This window comes from Lissotriton helveticus, chromosome 5_1, assembly GCF_964261635.1.
Source record: "Lissotriton helveticus chromosome 5_1, aLisHel1.1, whole genome shotgun sequence".
Taxonomy (NCBI): Eukaryota; Metazoa; Chordata; class Amphibia; order Caudata; family Salamandridae; genus Lissotriton; species Lissotriton helveticus.
Genome location: NC_136065.1, coordinates 261390527 through 261415419, shown reverse-complemented (window position 1 = coordinate 261415419; position 24893 = coordinate 261390527). Strand labels below are relative to the sequence as shown.

General features: G+C 41.6%; 1 protein-coding gene across 4 annotated transcripts in view; it reads left to right on the top strand.

Annotated features, from left to right (window-relative positions):
• The window catches only part of GRIN1 (glutamate ionotropic receptor NMDA type subunit 1), a 778837-nt gene that overhangs the window by 683327 nt on the left and 70617 nt on the right, over positions 1-24893 (top strand). The window contains exon 20 of one of the 4 annotated variants that reach the window (XM_078642154.1): positions 2090-2200. The exons of 2 other annotated variants lie outside the window; for them this stretch is intronic. In XM_078642154.1, the coding sequence (XP_078498280.1) occupies positions 2090-2200 (111 nt within the window). Of the gene's footprint in view, positions 1-878; positions 926-2089; positions 2201-24893 lie in introns of those variants that run through there. One more of the 4 variants, XM_078642157.1, reaches the window with a different exon arrangement.

Here is a 24893-nt window from a genome sequence, read left to right as displayed (position 1 = left end):
AATGTGCAATTAACACGTCTCACCTCCGTGGTTTAATCTGCTGTCAGTACATGTATCATGTTGCTATTTTACTGTTAAAGATGTTACTTTGAAGAGCTAGAATGAAAACGACAATATTAAGTCAACACAAGCAAAAATCAACTCTGAAACCTTTACAGCAAAAGGGCAGCTGCAATCTTCATAGGAGATTCCAAAAGATACGTGGTGTGTGCTCTGTCACTCAATTGTGTAGCAAGGGTGTCATGGACCCTAGAGCAAGCAAGGAAAATGGACCACTTGACCATCGGTTGATTGTAAAATATAGCATTAATTGTGGTTCAATGGGTCCCTCAGGCCTCTGGGCCCTGTGCCACAGCACCTGTTGCTCCTTGCATAGCTACACCCCTGCTGCCACTTGGGTTCCGCAAGCATCTTTCTGCACTGAGAAATCCGGTCAAGGCCAAGATTTCCCAGTGCATTTCAGCCAGTGTATTTCTCATTAATTTGGAATAGTGCTAAAAAGTTGAAAAATGTGGGTCACTTTGCCTATCAAGCAATAACTGCTCTCAACAGGCTAAAGAGTGAATCCTTCTAAAACCAACCGTACTTGATGAAGCAATCGTGCCATAATGTAACTGGCATTACTTGCAAGGGGTTACCACATGTGCCATCGATCTCTTAATCGCACTCGCAAACCCAGCGAACCAAGGCCTGTTGGCACAGAGCACAATAACTACACCACAATTTTTCACTTGTCCAGCTCCTAAAAAATAACTGCACTAGTTCAATGGATAAGGAATATTCTACATGTCCAGTCCATTATTCATGCATGCCGTCCTGTGGCTATTAGCAGAGTCTTCTGTCACAAAGCCGTTTTACAATGTGAGACCTTTCCACAGGTGGAAACGTCAGAAAACTAGAATCTGGTACATTGGTAGAAGGCAGGCAAGTGGAAAGATTTATTTGTTAAAACACAAATCTAGTTTTTGGGATCACATTTTTTCCATGGCCATTTTTCCCTAAGATGCCATGGAACACAAAGCATTCCATTCCATTCATTCTGCTTCATTTCCCGTCCGTGCATGTGTGCCAGAAATCAAACGGATACAATTTATCCCATCTGCGTGCTTAAAACACCGGTGGAATAAATTTGTGTTATACCTGAATCAGGGTATAACAGCTGCACCTGCATTTTCTTTCTTTTACTTTTACCTCTTTATGATTTCATAACTTTTCCTTTATGATGTCATAAATTCAGAGCTTTGCTTACTCAGCTTCATATTGTTTTGTTGATTTTACTTTGAAAAATAAGGTAACGCTTTGCACAAATGCACCATTACAATTTTTTGAATACATTTTTTTTCAGAATATTCATACAATGACCTCTCTTTTAATGCAGTCCTCTATCTTTCTTGCAAAATACAAAGTTTCCTCCATACTGAACATTGCTAGAGGTAGACCGAGCTTAGATCCTTTTTATGACAATACAGGTAGGTCCTCCAGGGCCGTACATTACCTGCTTCCCATTCATTTTTAGTATTTGACTCTAAAATACCCTAGACACCATGTGGAACACTAATTATACGTCTGAACTGACTTGGTATTTTGGAGGAGGCCTCCAATTTTTTCTAGTTAACTCAGAGAATAAATTGACTACACTATATCTGAAATATGTAATTGGATGGTCTTTTAAAAAGAAACAAATAACACTTCCCAAAAGTACATTCAACAGATTTATAATGTCTTCTAAAAACATTTAAATTTATTAGTTTTAAACTATGACTATCTGGCTAAATAATGCAAAATATAGAAGATAAATGTATTTTTCGGAACTGGAGATCAATTAGTTGATTTGGACTCCTACAAAGTGTCCCAATTATAAATAGATAAAGGAAGACATAGCAGATTTATATACCCTTTTGTGGTTACAAATTGAGAATGCAGTACACCAAAATGCCTTAATATGGATGATTTTGGGGATGATGCTATTCCAATGGCTACTTTTGCTTTCCTACCCACTAGAAATCACACTCGGCATGATTCAACAAATGCTAGGTTTAGCTTAAAAAGACACACTAGAGATCTAATTGCTTATACATATTCATTTTAGGATAGAAAAAGTGGTAGAGCAGAACCTGACCCTAAAAAGAAAGGCTCTTTTAGGTCCATCACCTCCACCCTGGCCTCCAGCTTCAAGAGACGTAGGTCCTCGAAAGACACGGTAAGAATAAGAAGAAGAATTCTGCCCTTTTCCTTTCTTTCTTTCTATCTCTTACTCTTTCTTTCTGTCTATTACTACCTTTCTCTTTCTTTTCTGTCATCCCATTGACTGCCAAAGCCCATTCAGAAGCTGCACCTGAGCAGGCAGCATCTCATAGCCATGTTCGTCCACAGTCAGTCAGTCAGTCAGTTGGTCAGTCATCCAATGTATCTGAAAGGATCTTCTTGACTCCTCTAGGAATGGAAGGAGTCTGTCTGTAATTTTTGTGACAGTTTTGATATGCTGTCAAGTTTTTTTGACATGAAATTTTTGTTTTTTGTATTTTTTTTTGCTTACATTACTGGTGCTGGTCTTTAAAACCGATCTTTTTTGTGTTTTTTTTTCCATGTTCTTCGACTTGTGTTTCATCCAATGCCAACATGGCACCATTTTCTTTAATTTGGGCACTGTTTTACATCACCAAGAGTCATGTTTGTGTCATACTCTGTATGTGTATTTTTTGTTTGTATTTATGGCATTTTGCTGGAGAGGAACAGAATGTTAATCCATATTTAAAAACTCAATGGCATGCTCTGTTATATTCTCTTAAAACTGTTCTAAAATGTTCTCATCGTTTTCTTAACAACAAGCAACAATGACGTTGGGAAATATTTATTTCATATCCCACTTTATGAAATATAATGATATTTCAAAAATCATAAGATGGTCAGAAAATCAGGTGGCACATTTGCTTTGCCCCTGACACCTGCTCTAAAGTGCATTTGACATGAAAGGCAGCAATCACGCTTCTTGATAGATAATACATAAAATATAACGACTATAAGAATGTACACTTCTTAGATTTAAAAACACTTAGAGAAAGCGACCACTCATTTCAGATCCAGATTCAAGTAAAAATGATCATAATATACCGTTTTTAAAGAAGCCTATCTTAGATACATTGTTTATCTGATAGTTTTCAAGACAAGTTCTCCATTGTGTGACCTTCATCATTCATGACCATTAGTCTGTGCCCACTATTCTAGTGGGAATCAAGAACCTTTTTTGTAAATTAGATATATATTTAATTATATAGAAATTAAAAAAAATAAACACTAAAAAGATTGTTCATCTTTTTTTTAGTGTGAACATATATTCAGAGGTTGCCCATGGAATATGGTCATATTGTCTGTAAGGCCTCTAAGACTCCAGCAACCACAATGCTTTGAATCAGTCCAGTCTTTTATTTCTATTTTCCCCTCAGCTGGCGAGGTGAAATTATGTACACTGGTTTTTCCAATGAGGTTATAAAATTCATGCAATTTGCTTTGGTGTAATTGTGTCAAATTTCAGCAAAATTATGCATTATTACATAATATTCAAATCTGTATATTTTAGAGTGAAATGTTTCTTCCTGTACCTTTTTGATGCAAGGACACATTTTGCACTAATACAAAATACAAAATCTAAAGCACCACTGTTAAAGCCAGCAGTTTTGGGATGGCTAAAATGCATCGAAGCCAGTCAGAACTAACTGTTCCAAATAGAATGAATATGAGACGCTTATTGGATAATCTGTGCTCCCCCTCTGGTAGTTTGGCATCAAGCAGTCAGGCTTTTCTTTAGGGCCAGAGTGTAAAGTGTTGGCACGGCACCCTCCCTCGTAACACACTGGGTTTTGCACAAAAAGAATACACACTGTATGTATAAAATCACTTGTCTTTGTATTACACACAGACATACTGAAATCAAAATGAGATACACATTGTATATATACTCTACAGTTATATGTAATTGTCAACTTCTCTATTGAAATCAAAGCAAAACACACATTTTATATACACTTTACTATTATATGCAAATTTACCATTGCATATAGGTAAGTCAGTCACTAGTCTCTGACTCTGCCTCATGAATAAGCCCCTCAGTCTTTCAACTCTAGAAGCCAATGATGCACGTTGCCCCTGCTGGCGCCCTGTTGACTAGACAGTCGGAACCACCTAACACGGAAACAAAACAGTTACTTAGTTTCATACATTTGGATGGCACCTTCAGGTACCCGACTGCACCTGCACGAGAGCTAGATCGCTATTCCCTCATTGACAAATGGTTGTGACCCAATCAGCTGGTGCGCTCCCGATCTGGAGACATGTTTACCATCATACAAAGGTGTGACACGCTGCTATTGCCCACAAGGCACATGAAACCCCTTTGGTCTCATAACAATGCTTTCCAAAACAAAGCACCCTGTGGTGTGGGTTTGGGGAGAGGGAGCCAATGACCTCAGACAGATGCCGCAATGTCAGGCACTGTCATCCTCCTGATCTGGAGGCCAAAGAAAGTCTCAGCTCCCTGCTCAGGTTTCACCAAAAGCCCTCGGACACCACACGCTCATGAGCACAAGGGAGAACAGGTCCCCTTGCTTGCAAGCACAGGTCCCTCAGACCCTGCAAGCTTCCCCCGCACTCCTCGCACTCCTCGTGTCCTGCAACCTCATATGGTTGCTGATCTTTGCTCGCTCACTTCTCTTTCACAGCAAGATGATGGTGTGTGGCAGGACGGTCCTTGTCCCGATCACGATCACTTCCACCTGTCTCCGCCGAACCCAGTGTGGTCCTTACTATCTCGTGGAGACAGTGAGATCCTTTGTGTCCCCACAATCTCATGGAGGGGGGACAGGCCACCAGCCATCAGAGAGTACTTCAAGACCCAGGCCAATACAGTTGCCGTTACCTGCAGGCCTGCAACGTCCAGGCAAAAGTCACCAAGTGATAGTCCCCTTCTTGGAGCATGACAGCTCCAAGCCACCATAAGTCTGCGGTTAGTCCAGTTGTAGTCCCTTCTGTCCTAATGATTCCTTGTGTCAATGTCACAGTATGGGACCAGCATAGTATGGTTCCAAATCCAAACTTTCGGAGGCCGAAGCCCCGGTAGTTATACCCACCATGACCTTTGAAGATACAATCAGTTCAAAAGGCCACCTTTAACATGCACCGGCCCTTTTGAAATGTTGTCCTGTCTGCCATCCTAACCTGGGAAGTTTGATCACAATCTTTAGCGGGGCCAAGACCCTGCCCTTTGGAATGCAGGTGCCGATTCCACCTCACATATCCATCCCAGACAGCCAGAGGTTTGCAGTATCCTGTGAACCCCTAGTTTATGGCCCTCTATCAGGAATGCACAGAAGTGGCTATCCCCCTAGCACCCAATTGTGGATTTTGAGAGCCACGCACATAGAAAATGCCCATTTTCCCAAAGTGCCTTTCCATCACCATAATGTTGATCCCACTGCCACTACCAGAGAAGATTCACCATTACAAACTCATCGACGCCAAAGATCATACTGTCACTATTCTGCTCGTTGTAAATAATGCTAGGCAGCTGTTCCCTACATTCCTCATGCTAATCCAGTTTGAGAAGCAGGGCCCCTCACACCGGCCTCACCATCCGTTGTCATTCACTACTCTTGCAGGTAACACATGCACATACTTGCCCAACCTCCTTCCAACACTGCACACTGTCTCCAGGCAGAACTCCAATAGAGCAGGAGACCTGCATTACCCTGACTCACAGCTTTGTAAATGCCAAGTTGAGTAACAGTAACCAATGCACACAGGACCGTCCAGGGCAACCCTGTGGTTCAATTAATGAGATACTTTTGTGGATGGAACAGCCAGACCGGCAGGGCCACAAAAGCACATTTGAGATACATGCCCCTGGTAGATGTCATACCCCATGATAAGGGACTTACAGCTAACTCAAATCAGCCAATCATATATACACTGCTTCGTAGTATGTACATGATGAGCCCCATGCTTTGACACTGCATGGCTGTGCCAAATGCGGCCTACTCCTAAGCTAGCAAAACAAGGTCAAAACATGAGGTCAGATGCCAAAAAGGGTAGCGGAGACCACGCCAACAAAGGCTAGGTCCAACACTCGCAAACAAAATTCGCTCGCAGTCTGTTGTTCCCATGTGTTTACTGTAAAAAAAAGATCTAAATTATCTTAAATAACTCATTTCACTGCACATTTTTGCCTCACGTGGTGAGTAGCTACGTGAAGTGGCGTAATGGCATAATGTCTGGAATTTCACATAACAAGTGTAATAGAAATTCCATAAATTACACAAATTATGCCAATGTAATTTAAGTTTCTCCCAGGCCTCCCAGTTTTTGCTACAGTTTCAGCAGCACCTTTTTAAAATCGTCTAAAACTACACATTGTCTCTGAGGAGGCCCCCTTTCAAGAATTTTTCCAGTTGCTGAAAAAACAGGCAATGAAGATCAGCATTCAGTAACACCGTTATCTGAACACTTGGCAACATTATGGAGAGAGGGTTAGAGAAGGCATGTTCATTCAAACAATACTGGGACATTTGTCTTTTGAAAGAGGCACTGTTTTTCTGAAGGGGTTCTCTGTACATGCCGCTGAATCCCTAATTATAAAGGAGGAAAACCATAGATGTTGGTCTTCCGCCAAGTAACCAGCAGATCCATTGAACCTACTTTGGTTTTCTGCAGTGATGTCCTTAGACAATCAGCAGGGTTGTCTCTTAGATTGTTGTTTACCCTTTTGTGACAACGTCTGTCTGTTGTTCGTAAATATACTGTTTGGTGCTAAGGGATTCATCAGCAGAAACTGCAGTGCTGGACAGGCACCTGCAGCCAAGATGGCCCTTGTCAGTGTTGAGAGCAATGTTGCTGAAATATCCGATGTTGGACTCTTTGAGATTGAGCAGATGATCAATATGTCACTTGATAACTTGAGTATCAGTTCTAGTGCTTTATCCTCCCTCACACCTGCCTTATATGAACATATTTCAAAATCTAGAACAAAAGATTGTCATATCAAAGTGCATTTGTATCTCACAGTTACTTGGCGGTTTCTGTTGGGTGAACATACCATGGTTCACAAAAAACGTATACTATGTGCCTACACAGCTAAATACAGTTTGCATATTAGAAGAGGCCTGTTTTAATTCAGCAAGTCTTGACACCACAACTAGCTGCTAATGTGATAGGCCTACCTGCTCCAAATGCCTACCAAAATAAATTGACAAGTTCTTCATTTCTGGAAGATGTCCCTAGCTTCACACATTATTAGAAAGACTACTTTAATATCTGAAACATTTGTACCCACATCACAAATAACATCTAATTAGAGCCAGTCTTACTGAAGCTGGAAATGCAAATTTGTTTTGATAATTGCTTTGAGTAGCACTCAAAGCCATGAGAAGACATAGAAACTTCTCCTGGGTATCCTTACTTCAACAAGGACTGCCTCCCCTGGATTCAGTAGTTGCATCTGCAGCAAAGGGGAAGCTACTGTTATTAACTGGAATATTGTCTGCTGGGAAGCCAGACAAGGAATATTGTCTGCTGGGAAGCCAGACCAGGACCAGATGAAAAAGAATATCTACAGTGCATTCTTGCCATGCCTTTCGTTAATGAATAGGTGACAAATCCCTTTCAGACACAACTGGACAACATGCTAAAACCAGTAGTGATATTTATGAGAGTGGCTAGTAGCTTTGAATCATCATTGACAACTGTTCAGTAGACCTAGCTGACTAAGACGCCATAAATGTAATGCATGCCCTTGCTCTAATGTGGTTTTCCTATCTTTTTTGACAGAACTCCTAATTTACCATTCACTCAAAATAATCATTTTGGTCCATAGGCGCACAGGACAATTATGATAATCGACTCCTAATGCTGTGCTCCAGGAAAGGATAGCTCAGACTCCAAAATCCTAGTGACTGCCTACCACACCCTCATTCAACATGCCAGAAGAGGGGATATATTCCAAGTGGCTTATATACAATCCCATTGCGCCACCCTTACGTCTCTTTTCCCATGTTAACAATGATGCAAAAGTAGCACAAGGGGCTTGTAAATCTGCCCCCAAGTGTCTTTAATCTTGGAGGGACAGTGCCACAGATTACTTGGTGATCAATATAATATAATTTCAAACAAAAACATCAGTGTGAGTGGCTGCAATTCAGGGACAATTGCCTTCAATTGTATCTACTCCAACTTCAAAAGACAGCATCCATTATATATAGTAAGGTTCAGTTGAAAATGTTCTACATGTCCATCAACAATGAGAAAATTACACAAGGTACTCTCTCATAAGCACAATAAATACTGGCCAGAAACCTGAGACCTATTCTGGGCTTGTGATTTCTCCATAAAGTATTCAGGAAAGATACATTGGGTGTATTGGTTCCACTAAACTACTCCTGGTAAAAAAGTGATGAGTCATATATGTAGCACACGGCCAGGGAGCCAGAGAGGAGAAGATGATGAGAACTCTCCTTCATACTGAAATCCATCTTTAAATACAGAACAGCCAGTAACAAAAAAGGCTAAGGTATAAAAAGGATGCCCATGCAAATGCCCTCTGGGAGGTGCTGCCCTCTTATCACCTCTCCAAATAAGAAAGGAAAGAAATCGAATTCCTGCTGGAAGAACTCTCAGTAAGTTTCCCTACTAGGGAAGAAAATTATCACACCCCAAATGAGTCCTTCCACCCCAGCAGCCCTTATCGGAGATGACAACAGCTTTCCTGGAACCATCCTGGCCTGCTTGACCGCCTTCACCTTTGCAGAAACCACCACCATCATACGTTCCATTTGCTCGGAAGTCAAATTGTACCCATGTCATCATTTTGCCTTCACAAGAGGCCTGAAGCCCATCTGCACCACACTCACCCTGATCCTAAATGATTCCCTACCCACAGCTACCTCCTGGACCCCTGACAACATGCCACCATCTTGCCACTACTGAAAACAATTCCCTGCGGACCCATCCTGTCCAGCCAACTACAGACCCATCTCACTGCATCCTTATCCAGCTAAGGTCTTGGAGAAACTAATCCACAAGAGATTAGCCAACCACCTAGATGACAGACACCTCATGGACCTATCCCAATTCAACATGTTTACCTAATTAGGAATTTGTGCAACAGCCCTTCAATAGATCAGCTTCTTCCTCACAATATGCAAGCAGAAAGTCAGCCTATCTCCTTAAACTCTCAACCTATGAAGTCCAAGAAAAATCACTCAGCCCTACGCTCTTCCATATCTACCTGCGCTACTTGCCAACATCGTAGGACTCTTCGGAATAAATGTCATCTCATACGCCAATGACACACACCTTATCCTCTCCCTCTCCAAGGACACTGGCAACACTGAACCAAAATTCATTGAGCACATGGCAGAAGTTGCCCTCTGCATGAAGTCCACTCCATCAAACTCAACATAGACAAGTTGAAGGTAGTGTCTTTCTGTAAAGACCCAACTCTATGGTCCTCAGTCTGGTGCCCATCAGAACTTGGACTCACTATAACCCCTTCTAGTCTAGCCAGTAACCTGGGAATTGAGGTCGGCAAGAAACCATTGATGGCCAGCCAAGACAACTTCATTCACCACTTCCTTCTTCCATACCCTCAAGATTCTCAGGAAAATCTTCAGCTGACTTCCTCTTGAGAGTAGATAAACAATCACCTAAGCACTCATCACCAGTAAGCTAAACTATGCTAATGCTCTCTAGACCAGAATCTCAACCCGACTCATCAAGTGGTTGCACATCATTCAGAATTCAGCAGGTAGGTTCACACTCAACCTCCCTGCACGCACCCATATCTCTACCCCCTCAAAAACCTCCACTGGCTCCCCATACACAAACATGGACAGTTCAAAATACTCACTCATACAAATAAAGCACTACATCATTTCGGCCGCACTTAACTAAATATCTGTGTCAGCTTCCACCCCTCGACCAGACACCTCTGTTCTGCCAAACCCCTTACACACCACTGTCCGCTGCATCTGAAGAGACAGAGCCGGCGGCCGTGCCTTTTCATACCTGGCTCCTAAAGCCTGGAATGCGCTCCCTCTTCACATTAGGGCTGACAGCTCAGTCCTAGAATTCAGGAGAAAACTGAAAATGTGACTCTTCAGTTAGGACACAGACAGGGTGGCAAGCCAACCCCCTTTCCCATCAGCACCTAGAGACCGCCCCAGATGAGATTCATGCTCTACAATTACACTAAACCTAACACCCAAGCCAAACTACAGCACACACTGGGTCACACTCATCTTGAGGGTGCCTCCTATGGTGACCTACTGTACTTGATTATCCCTCAGAAATAAACAATAGCTAGACTTCAGAAGGAGCTTAAAGCAAAGAGAGAGTCAATAAATGTGGTAGTACACCTTATTATACTTTCTGTTTCGTAGCCATTGGCTAGAAACCCAAACTCAAACTACAGATGCAGGTAACCAGTTCTAATATGCATATTTGCTGCGTGTCGACAGAACATACATCCAATCAGCCCAACTTGACAGATCCCAAAGTAGAGTTTGAAAAGAGACACCTCTAAATCTCCTGGTTCCAACTCCACCCATCTTTTCTTAGCGCAATCAGGCACCTCGGAATGTTTTAAAATCGAAAAAGGGAGCTGCCAACAGTAGCAGACCATAATTTGAGGATCATGATCTATGGTAAACGAAATGTGATGATCACAAATGTTTCCAAGGTTGCTCACATGAACCTTGCAACAGTTTAAATAACAAGTTCATGTTATGGTTGAGAGATAAGGCCAAACCTGGTTGGGTCGGGCAACGTGACGACAAGATGTTGGAAAGAATGGGAAGGAAAAAAGATTGTGTTCGGACTGTTTGTAGAAATAGCAATTACCAGAGACTCTACGAAGAGTGAGGAGCTGGCACGAAAATATTTTGTTTGTAAAGATGTCACAGCTCCCATTTTTTTGCCTCATTACATACAATGACTCAATTAATATGGGGCATAGTCTCGATCTATTGAATCAGACGCAAGAAGCGCCCTAACTCACTATTATTTTCATATTCTCTCTATTTGTATGTTTTTTCTTCTTTGGAATAATCTGTTTAATTTTACTAAATTTCATTAAGAAATTTACCAAATAAGTTTGAAAATGCCATTGGAGATTTTTCTCTGGTATGCACAAAAGGCTTTTTTTTAGCAAAAAGTGTTTTGACATATTCAAACTCAAAAAGCAGATTGGCCTTGCACTATAGGCCAACTCCCGCATTCCATTTCAGGCATTGCACAGGGAGCATCTAAAATTCCAAGTTGGAGCTCAAGCTTCAGATACATCAGAGGAAACCAGTCAATGTCATCTATCTGTCATCTATCTTTATGATTAGGTAGTAGGAGTAAAGACCTTTGGTGCAGCGCAGGATTTTCTCCAATACACAGCACACACATCAGCTGGATCGTTTGGTGACCTTTAGCAAAGCTGACCTCTATCCCCTCAAGTAGAAGTAGATATCATTTCTAGGATCATTGGTGGATGCAGAAGGTGGAACACAAGTTCCTTCAGAAGAACAATTATCCCTGCTACAGAGGAGACATACTTTACACAAGTGTAATTTGCTGAAAATGAGAACATCGGAGTATCTGTTGGGCACAAAGGCTTCTAGTCTTTCACTGATTCACTGTGCCAGGTAGACCATGGGCCTCTGTAGAAATGCATTGCTGATCAGTGGCATCAATCCTCATGGAGATGGCAAGGCAAAATTGTGGCCATGCAGAAAGGCTTATGCATCGGAAGTAACGCCAGCGCAGAATGAACTTCATGAAGGGGTGTCTATGAGAAGCGAGATCACTAGTAACCATCCTCTCATATGCATCATTCAGGACAGAGAGCCAGAGAGCCCATCTATGTGACACCACAATTGTAATAGTTGCCAGCACAGATATTCCACATAAATATTTTGGAACTCAGGGCTGTCATGTTGCTCTGAAAGCCTACATCAGGAAACAAGTAGGAATAGGAGAAGAAACCCTGGCAAGAGAAGCCCAAAGGCCCTGGCCATGAGCTTTGAAACCAAAACTTACAGTGACACGTCTGCCACGAGAGTAAAACACAGAGTCTGGTAGCAAAGTGCATGCATGGAGTCTGAACTCTTGTGATATTGACTGCATCTTTAAAGCAAGAATTTTCCTCAGGATGACATGTTCACTAAAACAGATGCCCAGACATCACATTCTAGCTTCAAGTGCCACCATCTCCGGGAAAATGCTTTGTTAATTCCTTGGTCAATGAATTGTCTTTCTCATTCGAATTCACAGCGTGGTCCGGCAATTCAAAAAGTTCAAAAGCAGAGTGATTTTTGATTGCCCTCTCTGACCTCTCGAGCGATCTAGGTATGCATTTTGGAGGACTGGAGAACAACTCCGATATGCACACCCTATGTAGTAGGTTACAAATAGAACCCAAGAGATAGGCTGGTCCAAATCATTGTGAATGCTGCAGAGCTGGTAGTCTTAAAGAGTCAAAATTCACTTCTCTGTTCAACCATTACTTGTTCACTTCCATTAAAAAAAGAGAAATCATCTCTATATTTTAGAGAAAAAAAAATATGAACATAACATTAGAAAAGTGTTCCACGGTCCCACCGGACCAGAAAGAATATCCTAAAGTTTATCCATATGACCAATATATTCACAATGAAAAACACAATTATAGATAAGATACCTTTCCTTCTTTTATTGGGAAAGAAGTCTAGATGAATGCTATAGTGTATCAATGCAAAAACAAGCTTGGTAAAAGAAACAAAACACAGAAAACGAGAAAACACGCTCTAATTTGAGTGTTGCTCCATCGTCCTACTTCCAAAATACATGCACAAAATGTAGGTGGACAACATTACAATTAAGAAACTTCTCGTAGCAAATGAAGACAGTGTTATCAGGTGCAGAATACAGTGGCGCTAAGACATGTTTAATTTTTACTATGGGTACAATGAACGAAGTATGTCTGTTTGCATCATGTTAATTTTATGTAGGTTGTCTTAAGGTTGATAGTGTGTGGGGTTCAGTGAAATAGGGGATCAGTTTAAGAGTAGCACAAAAAACATATTTTGGTTTAATCTAAGTTATTGTGCCAGATATATTTGCATCATGTTGAATATGCATGTCCTTCATTGTTTACATTTGAGGTTCCCTCTGAGGACTAGCTCTATTATGTCCTGGACTTAAAAATGACTACAAGACTCTTGATTTGTTGTTCTGCAGAGGTGCCTGATTATTTGAGTGTTTACCTTGGTCTGCCAACATAGCAAACGGTAGTCGGGTATTTTGTGGATAATATCAGGTATGCTGCTTTGGTTAATTGGTTGCTGTGCGAGTTACTAGGCTAAGGATTTAGAAGTCGGGATTGATTTGCAGTGTGATAAGTGTGTTTGTTTCTATGATGTGTGAACAGAATTTGAAATATTTGTGTGACTAAAATGTCACCATTTTGTGCTTTTGAGTCTGCTTTTGACAACCTTTTACCTTAGATTATGTGGGTATCATGTACAAACCTCCTAGTGAGTAATGTTTTATTTAGCATCACCATTAGTCTAAAGGACAAAAAGATAGAGAGAGTAGAGTTCTGAAAACTACTGACTGACGCATTAATCTACAGAGTGAAAGTTTGCACACTAGGCACACACAACATGCTACTATATTTAGTCAAGCTGTGCCTTACACTTGTATGAGTCTTCACAGAACTGTCAAACCATCAGGTAGAACCTTGAAGTAACCACCAGATCATCTGCCAGAGGTGTTCACAAGTGTTCCTGCCTTCAGCTTTATTTTGCAGTCTTAAAATCCCCTAATGCAGCGTCTGTGAGCAAGAAATCTTTGATGGTATTATCGTCTTCCTATGTGAGACAGTACATGCTGGTGTATGAATCTACTATGTATTATTCAAGTGAACTATGTTCTAGTTCTCCAGAACTATACGAAGGCCACCACTGCTCAATACCATGGCTTCACAACTGTGCAAAATAGAAGTCCTTTATTCTTCCTTTGCTCTTGCCTCCAGACCTCCCTTTTCCTTCCAGTTCCTAACTCATTGCTCCAAGTGCCCCTGGTATTGCTGCTGTTGATTGAGCATGTACTGCAGTGGTCTCAATAATAACTCAGGAAACCACAACCATTGTTCCATTTGCCTTCACCCTATAATCACTTCCCCACCAAAGCGTTTGTCTGTTAATCCTGCAAGTCTTCTGGCACTGCTCATTCAGCTTTGGTACCTCCTCCCCTAGGTCTCTAGATTCATTTGTGGTTTATTCACAAAGGGTCCTAAGTACAGGGAAAAAGGCTTGTCATGTCATATCTGTCCGACCAAAATCAAAATTCTCAAATAGAGTTTCCTGAATTTCATCTACACCTTGAGGTTTGTGGATGACCAGATCTGTACATAGGATACCGAGAAATTAACCCTTGAATTCAGGCAAAACAATGCTGAAAGTCCTGGTAGTGAACTGTTGGAAATTTGCAATCCGTCGTACAGGAAGGTAAATGGGTGAGAGAAGTATCACCAGCTTAGATTGCAGGATTTCTAAGTCAAGCGTTCCTAAACCCACGGAGATATACATAAAATGCAGAGCATATTCGTCAGATAAAGAAGACTCAATCCAAAGAGGGAAAACCATATCTAGAAATTCATGAAGTTCTTAAATTCACCTTCCACTTTTGATACATCTGACCACTTTTAATGTGGTAATCTTCATAGTTTTGCATAGTTTTGCATAGTAGGATTTACACTTGCTATGCAAAACATGATGAACCCTCCCCTTCGTGGAGGGTTCAGAAGTCTCTTCCAGGCTGCACCATCTCGACAAAAACAGACAGTAAATCAAACAGACAAATATGCTACTTCACGACAGCAATTATAACTGAAAAGGCACACCAATTGGTGAACATTTTCTTCAGTTTAGGATATAACTGAAAGTAAATAAGTGAGACAGCTGAGATTGGGAACACTAACAGAGAGACAAAGAGTGCACACATTTAAAATAGTTCCAACATTTGTGCATTACATACTTAATTAACCGCAGGATTTATTCCCCACTTGACCAACCTGCGCGCCTATGTCCCAATAACCTGTCACTGTAGCCTTGATCAATATGCAAATATAACTGATACTTGGGAAAGAATTGCTTACCCTATGCTTTCCAAACCTCTCTTTCGCAGTACCATTGCTAATAGGAGCTTGATGGTTATTATTCCAGGATCCCACAAGAGGATCTTCTACATATTGATCAGCATCTCGCTTCCTTCCACTCACTGTTAAATGCAGTTTAGTTATTCTTTTCTGCAAACGAAGTAGGTGTTTAAGTAGAAATGGGGGTCTGCGATATGACCACAAGGGTGACATTTAGGTAGTCCACGAAGTAGGTAATGTGAATGAAAACCTATATGAAACACAGGCCCGTCTCCCTGCCTCTTCTGCCTTGTCCGCAGCTTGTGATACTGTGGCACATCAGAGACTGCTACAAAGAGTAATGGAAATCGGCATAGCGGGGTCTGCCCTTCAGTGGTTTTCCAGTTTGTTGAAACAACGCACTCAAACGGTGAAACTGGAAAATTTCCACTCCAGAGTAAAATCACTGAATAAAGGAATGCCCCATGGAGCGTGCCTTACTTAACCTGACGCTATTTAATATATACATGGCACCCCTGGTGAAGAACATCAGTGACCATAATTTTGTACCTTGTTTATACGTGGACGACACGCAACTGCTATTTCCATTTATTAACAATTCAGAGGAGACTAAACAAAAGTTTGCCGCAGACATGCGTGCAATCTCCAACTGTATCTCAAAGAATTTCCTCCAGTTGAATGGCAACAAGACTGAAATTCTCCTACTTGGTAAAGCCCAACTTCTCAGGGCCCCAGAGTGGTGGCCGATAGAATTAGGCCCCGCTTCTGTACCCACTTGCAAGGCAAAAAGCTTAGGAGTGTACATAGACCTCTCTCTCACCATGAAGGAACTGTCGACAGCCGTGTCAGGTAGCTGTTTTGGTTTACTAAAACTCCTACAGAGAGTGTTTGACCTTCTCCCCTTATCGGCACGCAAGACCCTGCTTCACGCCTTGGTGGTTAGTAGATTGGACCATTATAATGCTCTACTGGGTGCTGCAAACGAGGGAACACTAAATAGGCTCCAGGTGGTTCAGAATACGGCAGCACGTTTGGCCTTGAATCAACCACCGAGAACTCCTCTTTGCCACTACTAAAAAGCTTACATTCGCTTCCTATTCGTAGCCGAATAAAGTTTAAAATATGCTGTCCGACTCACAAAATCCTCAATGCAAGAGGCCCTAGCTACATGACCAAATGTCTTGTCCCTTACCATCCAAACAGACAGCTATGCTCCAGCGGAAAGGGGCTGATGTTAAACCCTGGGTTAACAAGATACGTACGGTGGCAGAACATTTGCCTATGTAGCACCTCGTCTGTGGAATAAACTTCCCATGGCATTAAGGGTGTGTCCGGATTTGTCCAAATTAAAAAAATTACTGAAAACTGAATTTTTTCAGTCAGACTAGCTCTCCACCCTCATATGTTATGCTTTGCAGGTAGCACGGAGATACCCTCTAGGGTTGAAATCCTGCACTCTATAAATACCTTATGCATTCATTAAAATACCTTATTCAAACACTACTGTCCAACACAGTGAGCAATTCACCTATACATTCTGGAGAGCGAGTGAAGAAAACAGCCTTTCTTTTCTAACCCAATATAATTGGCAACATTCGATGGTGGAGTAGCTCAGTGGGACATGTGTAGTGTTTGTAGCTGACTCGAGATTCTAGAAGGCTGATAAGGCTGGTGATGATTCACTTATATGACAAGCGTGCCTTAAATCGTACTGGCTCTTGCTATGACTTATCACCATGTAGAAGCTGCAGCAAATTATTAATTCCTCATACAAAATTAAATACTGGGAATGCAGAAAATGCAATATGAAAAAAATCTATGTGTTATTTTATCCACTTATTAAAACATATATCATAAAATTATTATCCAAGAATTAAACAATATTTAACTTGCACAAACTTGAAGCACATATATTAACATCCAATTCTACAAAAATATACTGATTACATATATATGAACTCTGCATTTACACATCAAATGCAGCTTGTGAATTAATAATTCATTTTACTGTTCCCTATTGTGTGACTAGTCCATTTTCTTATTTCCTTGATGCGACATTTCGGTGATTACATCTGATTTACTCTACCATCATTAGGACATAACATATGGCAAATCACACAGGCGCCTCATTAGTTGATGTCACACTCTGGAGATGTCGCTCCCCTTCACATTATAATAAAGAATTGTTTTTACCGCTTGGTCAGTCATATATTTCTCTAACAAACTCTTCTATGGGCGGCTTTTGCCTTATGAAAGGGTAGAGTACTTTTTTAAAAATCAATTAAGACATCAAGATAAACAAAACTCACTTTTGTCTGGTGAAAAGGGTAAAATTGGTTCTAACATATGTAGTTTAAAGAGAACTTATCCCCCCTGGATATTATCATATTTCTTCTTCTTTCTGTAGTGGTCCACATGTAGCTCTCAGGTGTTCTCCTCTCAAGTGTGATTGCAACACAGTATTCCTAAATATCTATTGGCTGTTAATATTTACAGTACATGGTATTTTACAGTACATGGTATTGAGCTATGGTTTTTAATCCCGCCATTAATACCTCAACATAAAATCTGGTTTGAAGAACTTCCAATAATTTTCCCCATAACGCATCTAACCCAATTTAATTAACATGTGCACAAGATACTCCTGTATCCTCCCGTTAACAATCGTGAACTCCTCATTCTTCTCCTAGCTTTGCCAAGCAGGACTTTTGCATTGTCTGTACTTGGCTCTCATTCTGCTGGTCACACAGGCGGTTTTTATAGACCTTCTAGAGATTGCAATCAAGCTCTCACTTGCTCTCTGACATTGGCAAAGAGCTAGAGAGTGTGTACTCACTTTGGATAGAACCATTAAATCGTGCTGAAGTCATGGAGATACGTGTTACTGTCTGTGAATACATTCAACTTGTATCATGCTGGGCTAACACCCTCCCACCTGTGCTCATATCAGAGTTCACAGATGTTTCCCTCATGGCATATATTTTGTACATTTTAGCCCAAGATTAAGAAGTTAAATAATTCCTCCAGCTGGGACCCCTCTGTTTTCCCATCACACCTACCTCTCCAGGTCATTATTTAACAATTGGATCGTTTTGTAGACCAATCCTTGCTTCTTATTCTATTCTCCAAAAAACACTTGTGCTGATATAACAAGATGCATGGTGTTTGATATCTTCGAACAATGTTGCTGTTGTGTGAGAGCAAATGACACACCAGACTTTAAAATAGAACACAACTACATTTATTTCAAAATAGTCTCAAACATAATGTATAGCAGCTCCAGTATCTGAAACAAAAAAGGGAAAGGGAAAGAACAGATGCTAAAATTGCCACTGTCAACCATTCAGTACAGGAGTCTTTTTGTAAACACTACAGCGACACTTCTTAGTGAGCCCTAAAACAACATAAAAAACAAAGCAACCGCCCTAGCATTGATTTTCTGCCAATCTAGCCCTTGCACATTCAAACAATAGCAACTCTAAAGGAAAGTGCCAGTACCACCTTATGCAAAGTAGAGCAGCTCTTGTACAAAGTATCAGTAGTTAACAATTTAAAGTAGAGCAACCATTCTACAAAGTGTAAGTATCACTCAGGTAAAGGTACTGCCGCCCTTTTAGCAAGTGGAAGTGAAAGCATATTGAAAGATCAGTAACCTTCTAGGACATGTCAAGTTAATTCCACCCAGAGTACAATTGCCCTTCTAAGAATGGCTAATACCACTTTATTAATGCAGATGAAGAACAGTAAAAGTAATAATAAAAATAATATTAAAAGTAATAACAACAACAATGCTGTGCTTAAACCCTTTCAAATAAGATAACTAGTTAAGCGTGTTCTTCTTGAGGTTTGAGTCTTCCTCAGTTAACATCATCGATCACAGCTGAACTGTTTAGGGCATTTAAAAGTTGAACTGCTTTCATTACCGCAACTTAATATGTTACCTATGTAATACCTAGCAACTGGCTTATAGAGACTTACAGATATTACTTAAAGCTTTTGGGCCCGATTCACAGAACTAACTTAAGACAAAATCCTAAACTTAATACCATTTTGGTATTCACAGAAGGCACTTACTCATTTTGGTATTCATAGAGGCATTTACTTATTTCGGTATTCACAGAAGTTAGGAGTCCTAACTTTAGTACTCCTAAATGCCTTCTGTGAATACCGAAAGTTTTAAAGTTAGAATTTTTCTCAGTTTAGGAGTAGTAAAGTTAGGACTCCTAACTTTAGGACCCCTAAATGCCTTCAGTGAATACTGAAAGTCTTAATGTTAATGTGTGGACTCCTAAACTGAGAAAAATCCTAACTTTTAGACTTTCAGTATTCACAGAAGGCATTTAGGAGTCCTAAAGTTAGGAGTCCTAACTTTACCACTCCTAAACTAAGGAAAATCCTAACTTTAAGACTTTCGGTATTCATAGAAGGCATTTAGGAGTCCTAAAGTTAGGACTCCTATCTTCTGCGAATACCAAAATGAGTAAGTGCCTTCTGTGAATACTAAAATGAGTAAGTGCCTTCTGTTAATACCTATATGGTAGTAAGTTTAGGATTTTGTCTTAAGTTTGTTCTGTGAATCGAGTCCCATGAGAGCAGGCTCAGTGATGGGGCATTCTGGAGGCCGTATGTTAGTAGGGGCAGAGTGATATAGCAGCTGTCTGGAGGCTTTGCCGTTGGATGGCCCCTTTCTCAGCTGCATGGAGTTCCAACGCTGCATCGCTACACCAGTGAAGGTTTTGCCTTCCAGGGATTCGATGCATGGCAATGCCTTATTCTCGGTGAGTCTTAGGAGACAATAAGTTTGATGCATCTCATTAGACTTTGATGGACACTACCAAGGAAATAAAGGAGTCTTGTGTGCCACATAACCATTAGGAAATTAATAAGGGCAGACCCGTGGCAAGGGCTGGTGCATCAAGGCAGTTATGATGTCACTTGTGCACCAGAAACATCAGTCCTGTCCGAGTGGGGTTAGGCACCTTCTTATGCTATCCTGATACCTACTCAGTCGTCCATCTGCACCATAAGGAACGTGAGATCATGAAAAGCATCTACCTGCATTTCAGTAGAGGCAGCTGTGGCCCTGAAGCCTAACCTAAATGTTCCATTAATTTGTTTCATTTAGAATGAAACGTTTTTTTCTGATGGAGACCTTCCACTTCATTGGAACAGGAGCTTCTGTTCCCTCTCTGTACAAAAACCGCCATTGAAGCAGAGCTGAATCTATACATTCTTAGCCAAGTAACTTAACCAGAAGCTCATAGTTAGATGCATGAAAATGCTGACTGTGGATTAGGTACAACACTTAAAAGGAAAGGCGAGACAAGCAACACTTTAAAAAAAGTGAGTAAAGGAACAACAAAGGTATTATTTAAAATCACATGTATATCACGTTTTTGAAGTGTAAATGAATACGCAAAATAAAAATAGGTTAATTATATTAAAACATAGCCATCCAGAGTTACTTTTTGAAAAGAATGACTAAAACGAGGGGTCAAACACTGTTTAATGGCTATGGCTATGGCTTAGAGGTGCTGATGCGTACAAGGGCCTTTTAGCTTCTTTCATCAGACTGCCTGTGCATAACATGAGTAAGCAGCTTTGTAATTGAACCATATTTTATAAAGGAATGCTCCATTACTGCTTGCTAGGTAGCTCTCTGTTTGTTTACTTGACTGACAGTGAAAGTAGGTGCAGCAGCATTATACTTCTCATGCACTACTCAGCTTCAGCAAGCCAATTATCTTTAGTCATGTTTTGGGACGATAACACCACCAAAATCAAGCAGGGTTCATGCCTCAGAGGGCGACCTGCCACAGCATTAGGCGTGCACACGTGGCTGTGTCTGCACACGGGCGGCTGGGGGAACAAGCAGCGCTACTGCTGGCGGATATGGACAGGGCCTTTGACTCTTTGAGTTGGGTGTACCTGTTCGCACTGCTGCGGAAACTCAATCTGGGCCCGCGTTTTATGGCCTACCTGCAGCTACTGTATACTACCCTAACGGCTTCGGTGCGGGTGCGGCGATTTCTCGCTCCTTCCCTATCCAGCACGGTACCCGCCAGGGCTGCCGCCTCTCCACTTACCTTTTCGCTCTCGCCATGGAGCCGCTGGCGGCCTGGGTGCGTATAGATGCTCAGCTTAAAGGGTTTAGATGGGTGCCGGGTCTCACAGATAAAATAGCATTATACGCGCACGACGTCCTGCTCTTTCTTACGGACTTGGACAGGTCGGGCCACGATTGCTGCGCATTCTCCAGATTTTCGGCGAGACCTCTGGGCTATATATGAATCCCCATAAATCCACACTCTGGGTTCTGGGTGGTAGTCAGGGGAGGGGGGTGGGCATCAGCCCTTCAATTGGTGACGTGGATGAAGTATTTGGGGGTATTCCTGTCCGATGTCCCGGCGGTTTCCAGGGATCGTAACCTGATCCCGGTGTGGGATCATGCTAAGGAGGATCTCAAGGTGTGGTCTCGTATGCCCCTGACGATTTATAGTAGGTCCGCCATTTTTAAGATGGTAGCGCTCCCTCGTCTCCTTTACCAGCCACAGAATCATCCCTACCAGATTTCTCCCACATGGTTCCGGCAGGTCAACTCGGCGCTGGGTGGGTTTTTATGGGGGGGGGTAGTGCGCGGTTAGGGTGGCCCTGCACACATGCTTCCTTTCTATTTACACTGGGGGCCTGACTACCTCGGATGTCCTCTCCTACTATCAGCCCGCACACTTGCTGGTCCTCAATGAATGGTTGTACGGGGATAGGAGTGACCCAGCCTGTGCAGTTGAGCGGCAGCTCATGGGTAGCAACTCCTTACATAAAATACTGTATTCCGCGCCGCATTGGAAGGCTCTGCCCCCGGCCACACAGGTGGTGTTTCATATTTGGAGGCAGGCCCAGCGTAGGATGGGGTGGTGGAATGTCCTAACTAGAGGGACTCCACTTTGGGGTAATGGGCGCTTACCTCAGCTGGCAGGCCTACATGGTTTTAGGGGGTGGGACTTCATAGGGATCTCGGTTCTGGGTGACGTGATGTCTGATGTGACGCTTAAATCATTTCAGGACCTGCAAGACGATATGCCACGATCCCAGTTTTTTAGATACCTACAATTCCGAAATGCACTGGCACCTAGTCTGGAGGGCCCGGAGTCACTCCCCGATTTCAGTCCCATCGAAGCTAAGGTCTTTATAGGGGAGCTGCCAGACATCAAGATTTCCCGCATATATCAGACTCTGATCATTCATTGCTCCACAACCTTACAGCGGCTTAGAACGGCTTGGGAGGAGGATGTAGGGGAAATGGAGGAGAAAGATTGGGCAGAGGCTTTAGCAAGTCCGCGAGGGGCGTCAATAGCTACACGACTGCGCTTGATTCAATTTAAATATTTACATTGTGTGTATTTTACCAGAGTGCGCTTGTGGAGGGCAGGAATTATTGTATCCCCCGAGTGTCTTAGATGTGGCTAGGAGGAGGGCACCTTTTTGCACACAGTCTGGAGTTGTCTCTCGCTACTTAGATTTTGGAGAGGGGTGTTCTCCGGTCTGTCAAAAGTGCTGGGATGGGAGCTTCCTCGCATGCCGCGTTTAGCCCTGTTACACGTCATGGCGGGGATTGGGGGTAATAGATAAAAGCGGCATCTCTTACTGCTTGGTCTCACATTGGGAAAGAGGGACATAGCTAGGGCATGGAAGGCACCCCAGGCCCCGTCGCTGGCTGCATGGAGAAATGGGATGGTTAGCATGGGCCTTGAACAGCCGGTCTTCACCGCCAGGGGATGTCCCCATAAACATTATAGGATTTGGAAACGCTGGGCAGACTACCGGGGACTAGATTTAGATCCGCCGTTGGAAGGGGAGGTTTATCTGACACGTTGATGGGTGTGAGGATGATGGGGTTTGTATGTGGTTCCAGTGAAGAGTTAAATGTTTCCGAAGGGGGGCGTGCACGCAATTGAGGGGAGGAGGGTGTGGGGTGTTCTTGTTAGTTTTTTAAGTATAAAAAGTCAATGCCATTTGCAATTGTATACTGGATGTGTGCTGCAGTCTCCGGGGTTGCGCAGCTATGCAGTATATGTGAACAGTGACAAATAAAGCTTGTTTTAAAAAAAAGATTAGTGAAAAAAAAAGTTCTTATGCTTTCTTCATTTGCTTTTGGAAACAACCACTGATAACACTGACAAGTCTGCCTGTATCACTGAGAACAGCAACAGGGCTCTGCTATTTAGCAATCTATAAGTGACAAAGGTCTACTAAACTCTCCATCTTCAGCTGCAAACTGGCAATGTTATGACCAGAAAGCATTTGTGCCAACGAACCCCAGCTCTGCAGGTGCTAGTGTGCAAGAATGTACATTATGCATCATTTGTAGAAAATCTCGATGCATTTCTGTTGATGATGTAGTATTCAGAGTGTTTCACTAACACAGTTAGGATACTTAACCTCATAACAGAGGACTAGTAGTGTTAGAAATGAGAGTATGCCAGGTCTAACATGTAGGAACTCATTTAATGTAGTTAAGAATTCCGACCCCCTATGGACTTCTGCAATGACTTGAAATATATTTTTATCACTTACTACTAGTGTAACAGTATATCCTTTTCTGTCATCCATCGCTTAATAGACCAGTTACTCCTGAAAATCAGGAAATATATATTAGAACTTCCACTCAATCGCTAGGCAGGCGTAAATAAAACTTTATCACCAAATTGTTTCAAAGAAATGCACCCTCCCATACCCGATTATTGTTCAAATGGCTCTGTCCAAGGGAGCAAGAGAAGAGAAGTTTCTGTTCTAACTTATATTCAGCCATGGCTGTCTCCAAGTTAAGAAAACACTCCCTTCAATTCCAGATATGGAATAATAATAACTTCATACTTGAATCATCAAGAATAGCCAGAACTGTGTTTTTACCATCCTCAGCACTTCTGAACACTTTGTGGGATTTCAGGTTCTTGGTGGTTAAATAATAAAGCACTGCTGTTCTTCTGGTTGATATTGGTTGTGAATGAAAATATTTGTGTAAGACCTGCGATTCTTACCTATAATAGACTGTAGTGATAACCTCACTCCAGGTAATACGTGTTAATGTTTAGTTTGAAATAAAAAAACAAACTTAAATTATAATTGAAAAGAAAATCTTTTGGTATACAGTCTATTTCTATAAAAGCACGCTAGCCAATCCAGCTAAAGATACATCATGTCCTGTTTATGTTAAAAATGCTTAACATTCGGAATATATTTATTGGGGGCCTTGAAAGTAGAATAGCTGCGGATACTGTAAGGTAAATTGCAGTGTTACTGCATAGGCAGGAAAATACCTATTTTTGGTTTTATACCTAGTTATCTGCCTTGTACTGCTCTATAAATCATGTCTAATTATCAGACATAATAATATTAGCAATATCACTAGTACTAATAAAGATAGGTAACATATTAATGACATTTTCTTTTTATATTATGCTTCAAACTACAGTTTTGCAAGTTTTGGACCCTTTATTTAGCCGGTGTTCGTGTCATCCAATTTAACGGTACACAATTTACTGACCTCAGAAGGATAGAAAGCTGAGATTGGCTTGCTGAAATTCAGACATGTGGCGTGCATTGTGAGAGTTTAAGTAACAAAGCCAAACTGCCAGCATAATAAATCAATAAAATTAATGATAATCATAATGGCCAGAGTGCTGATAATAAAGTCAACAGTGCTGTTAAGTCAGGTACTGGTTTT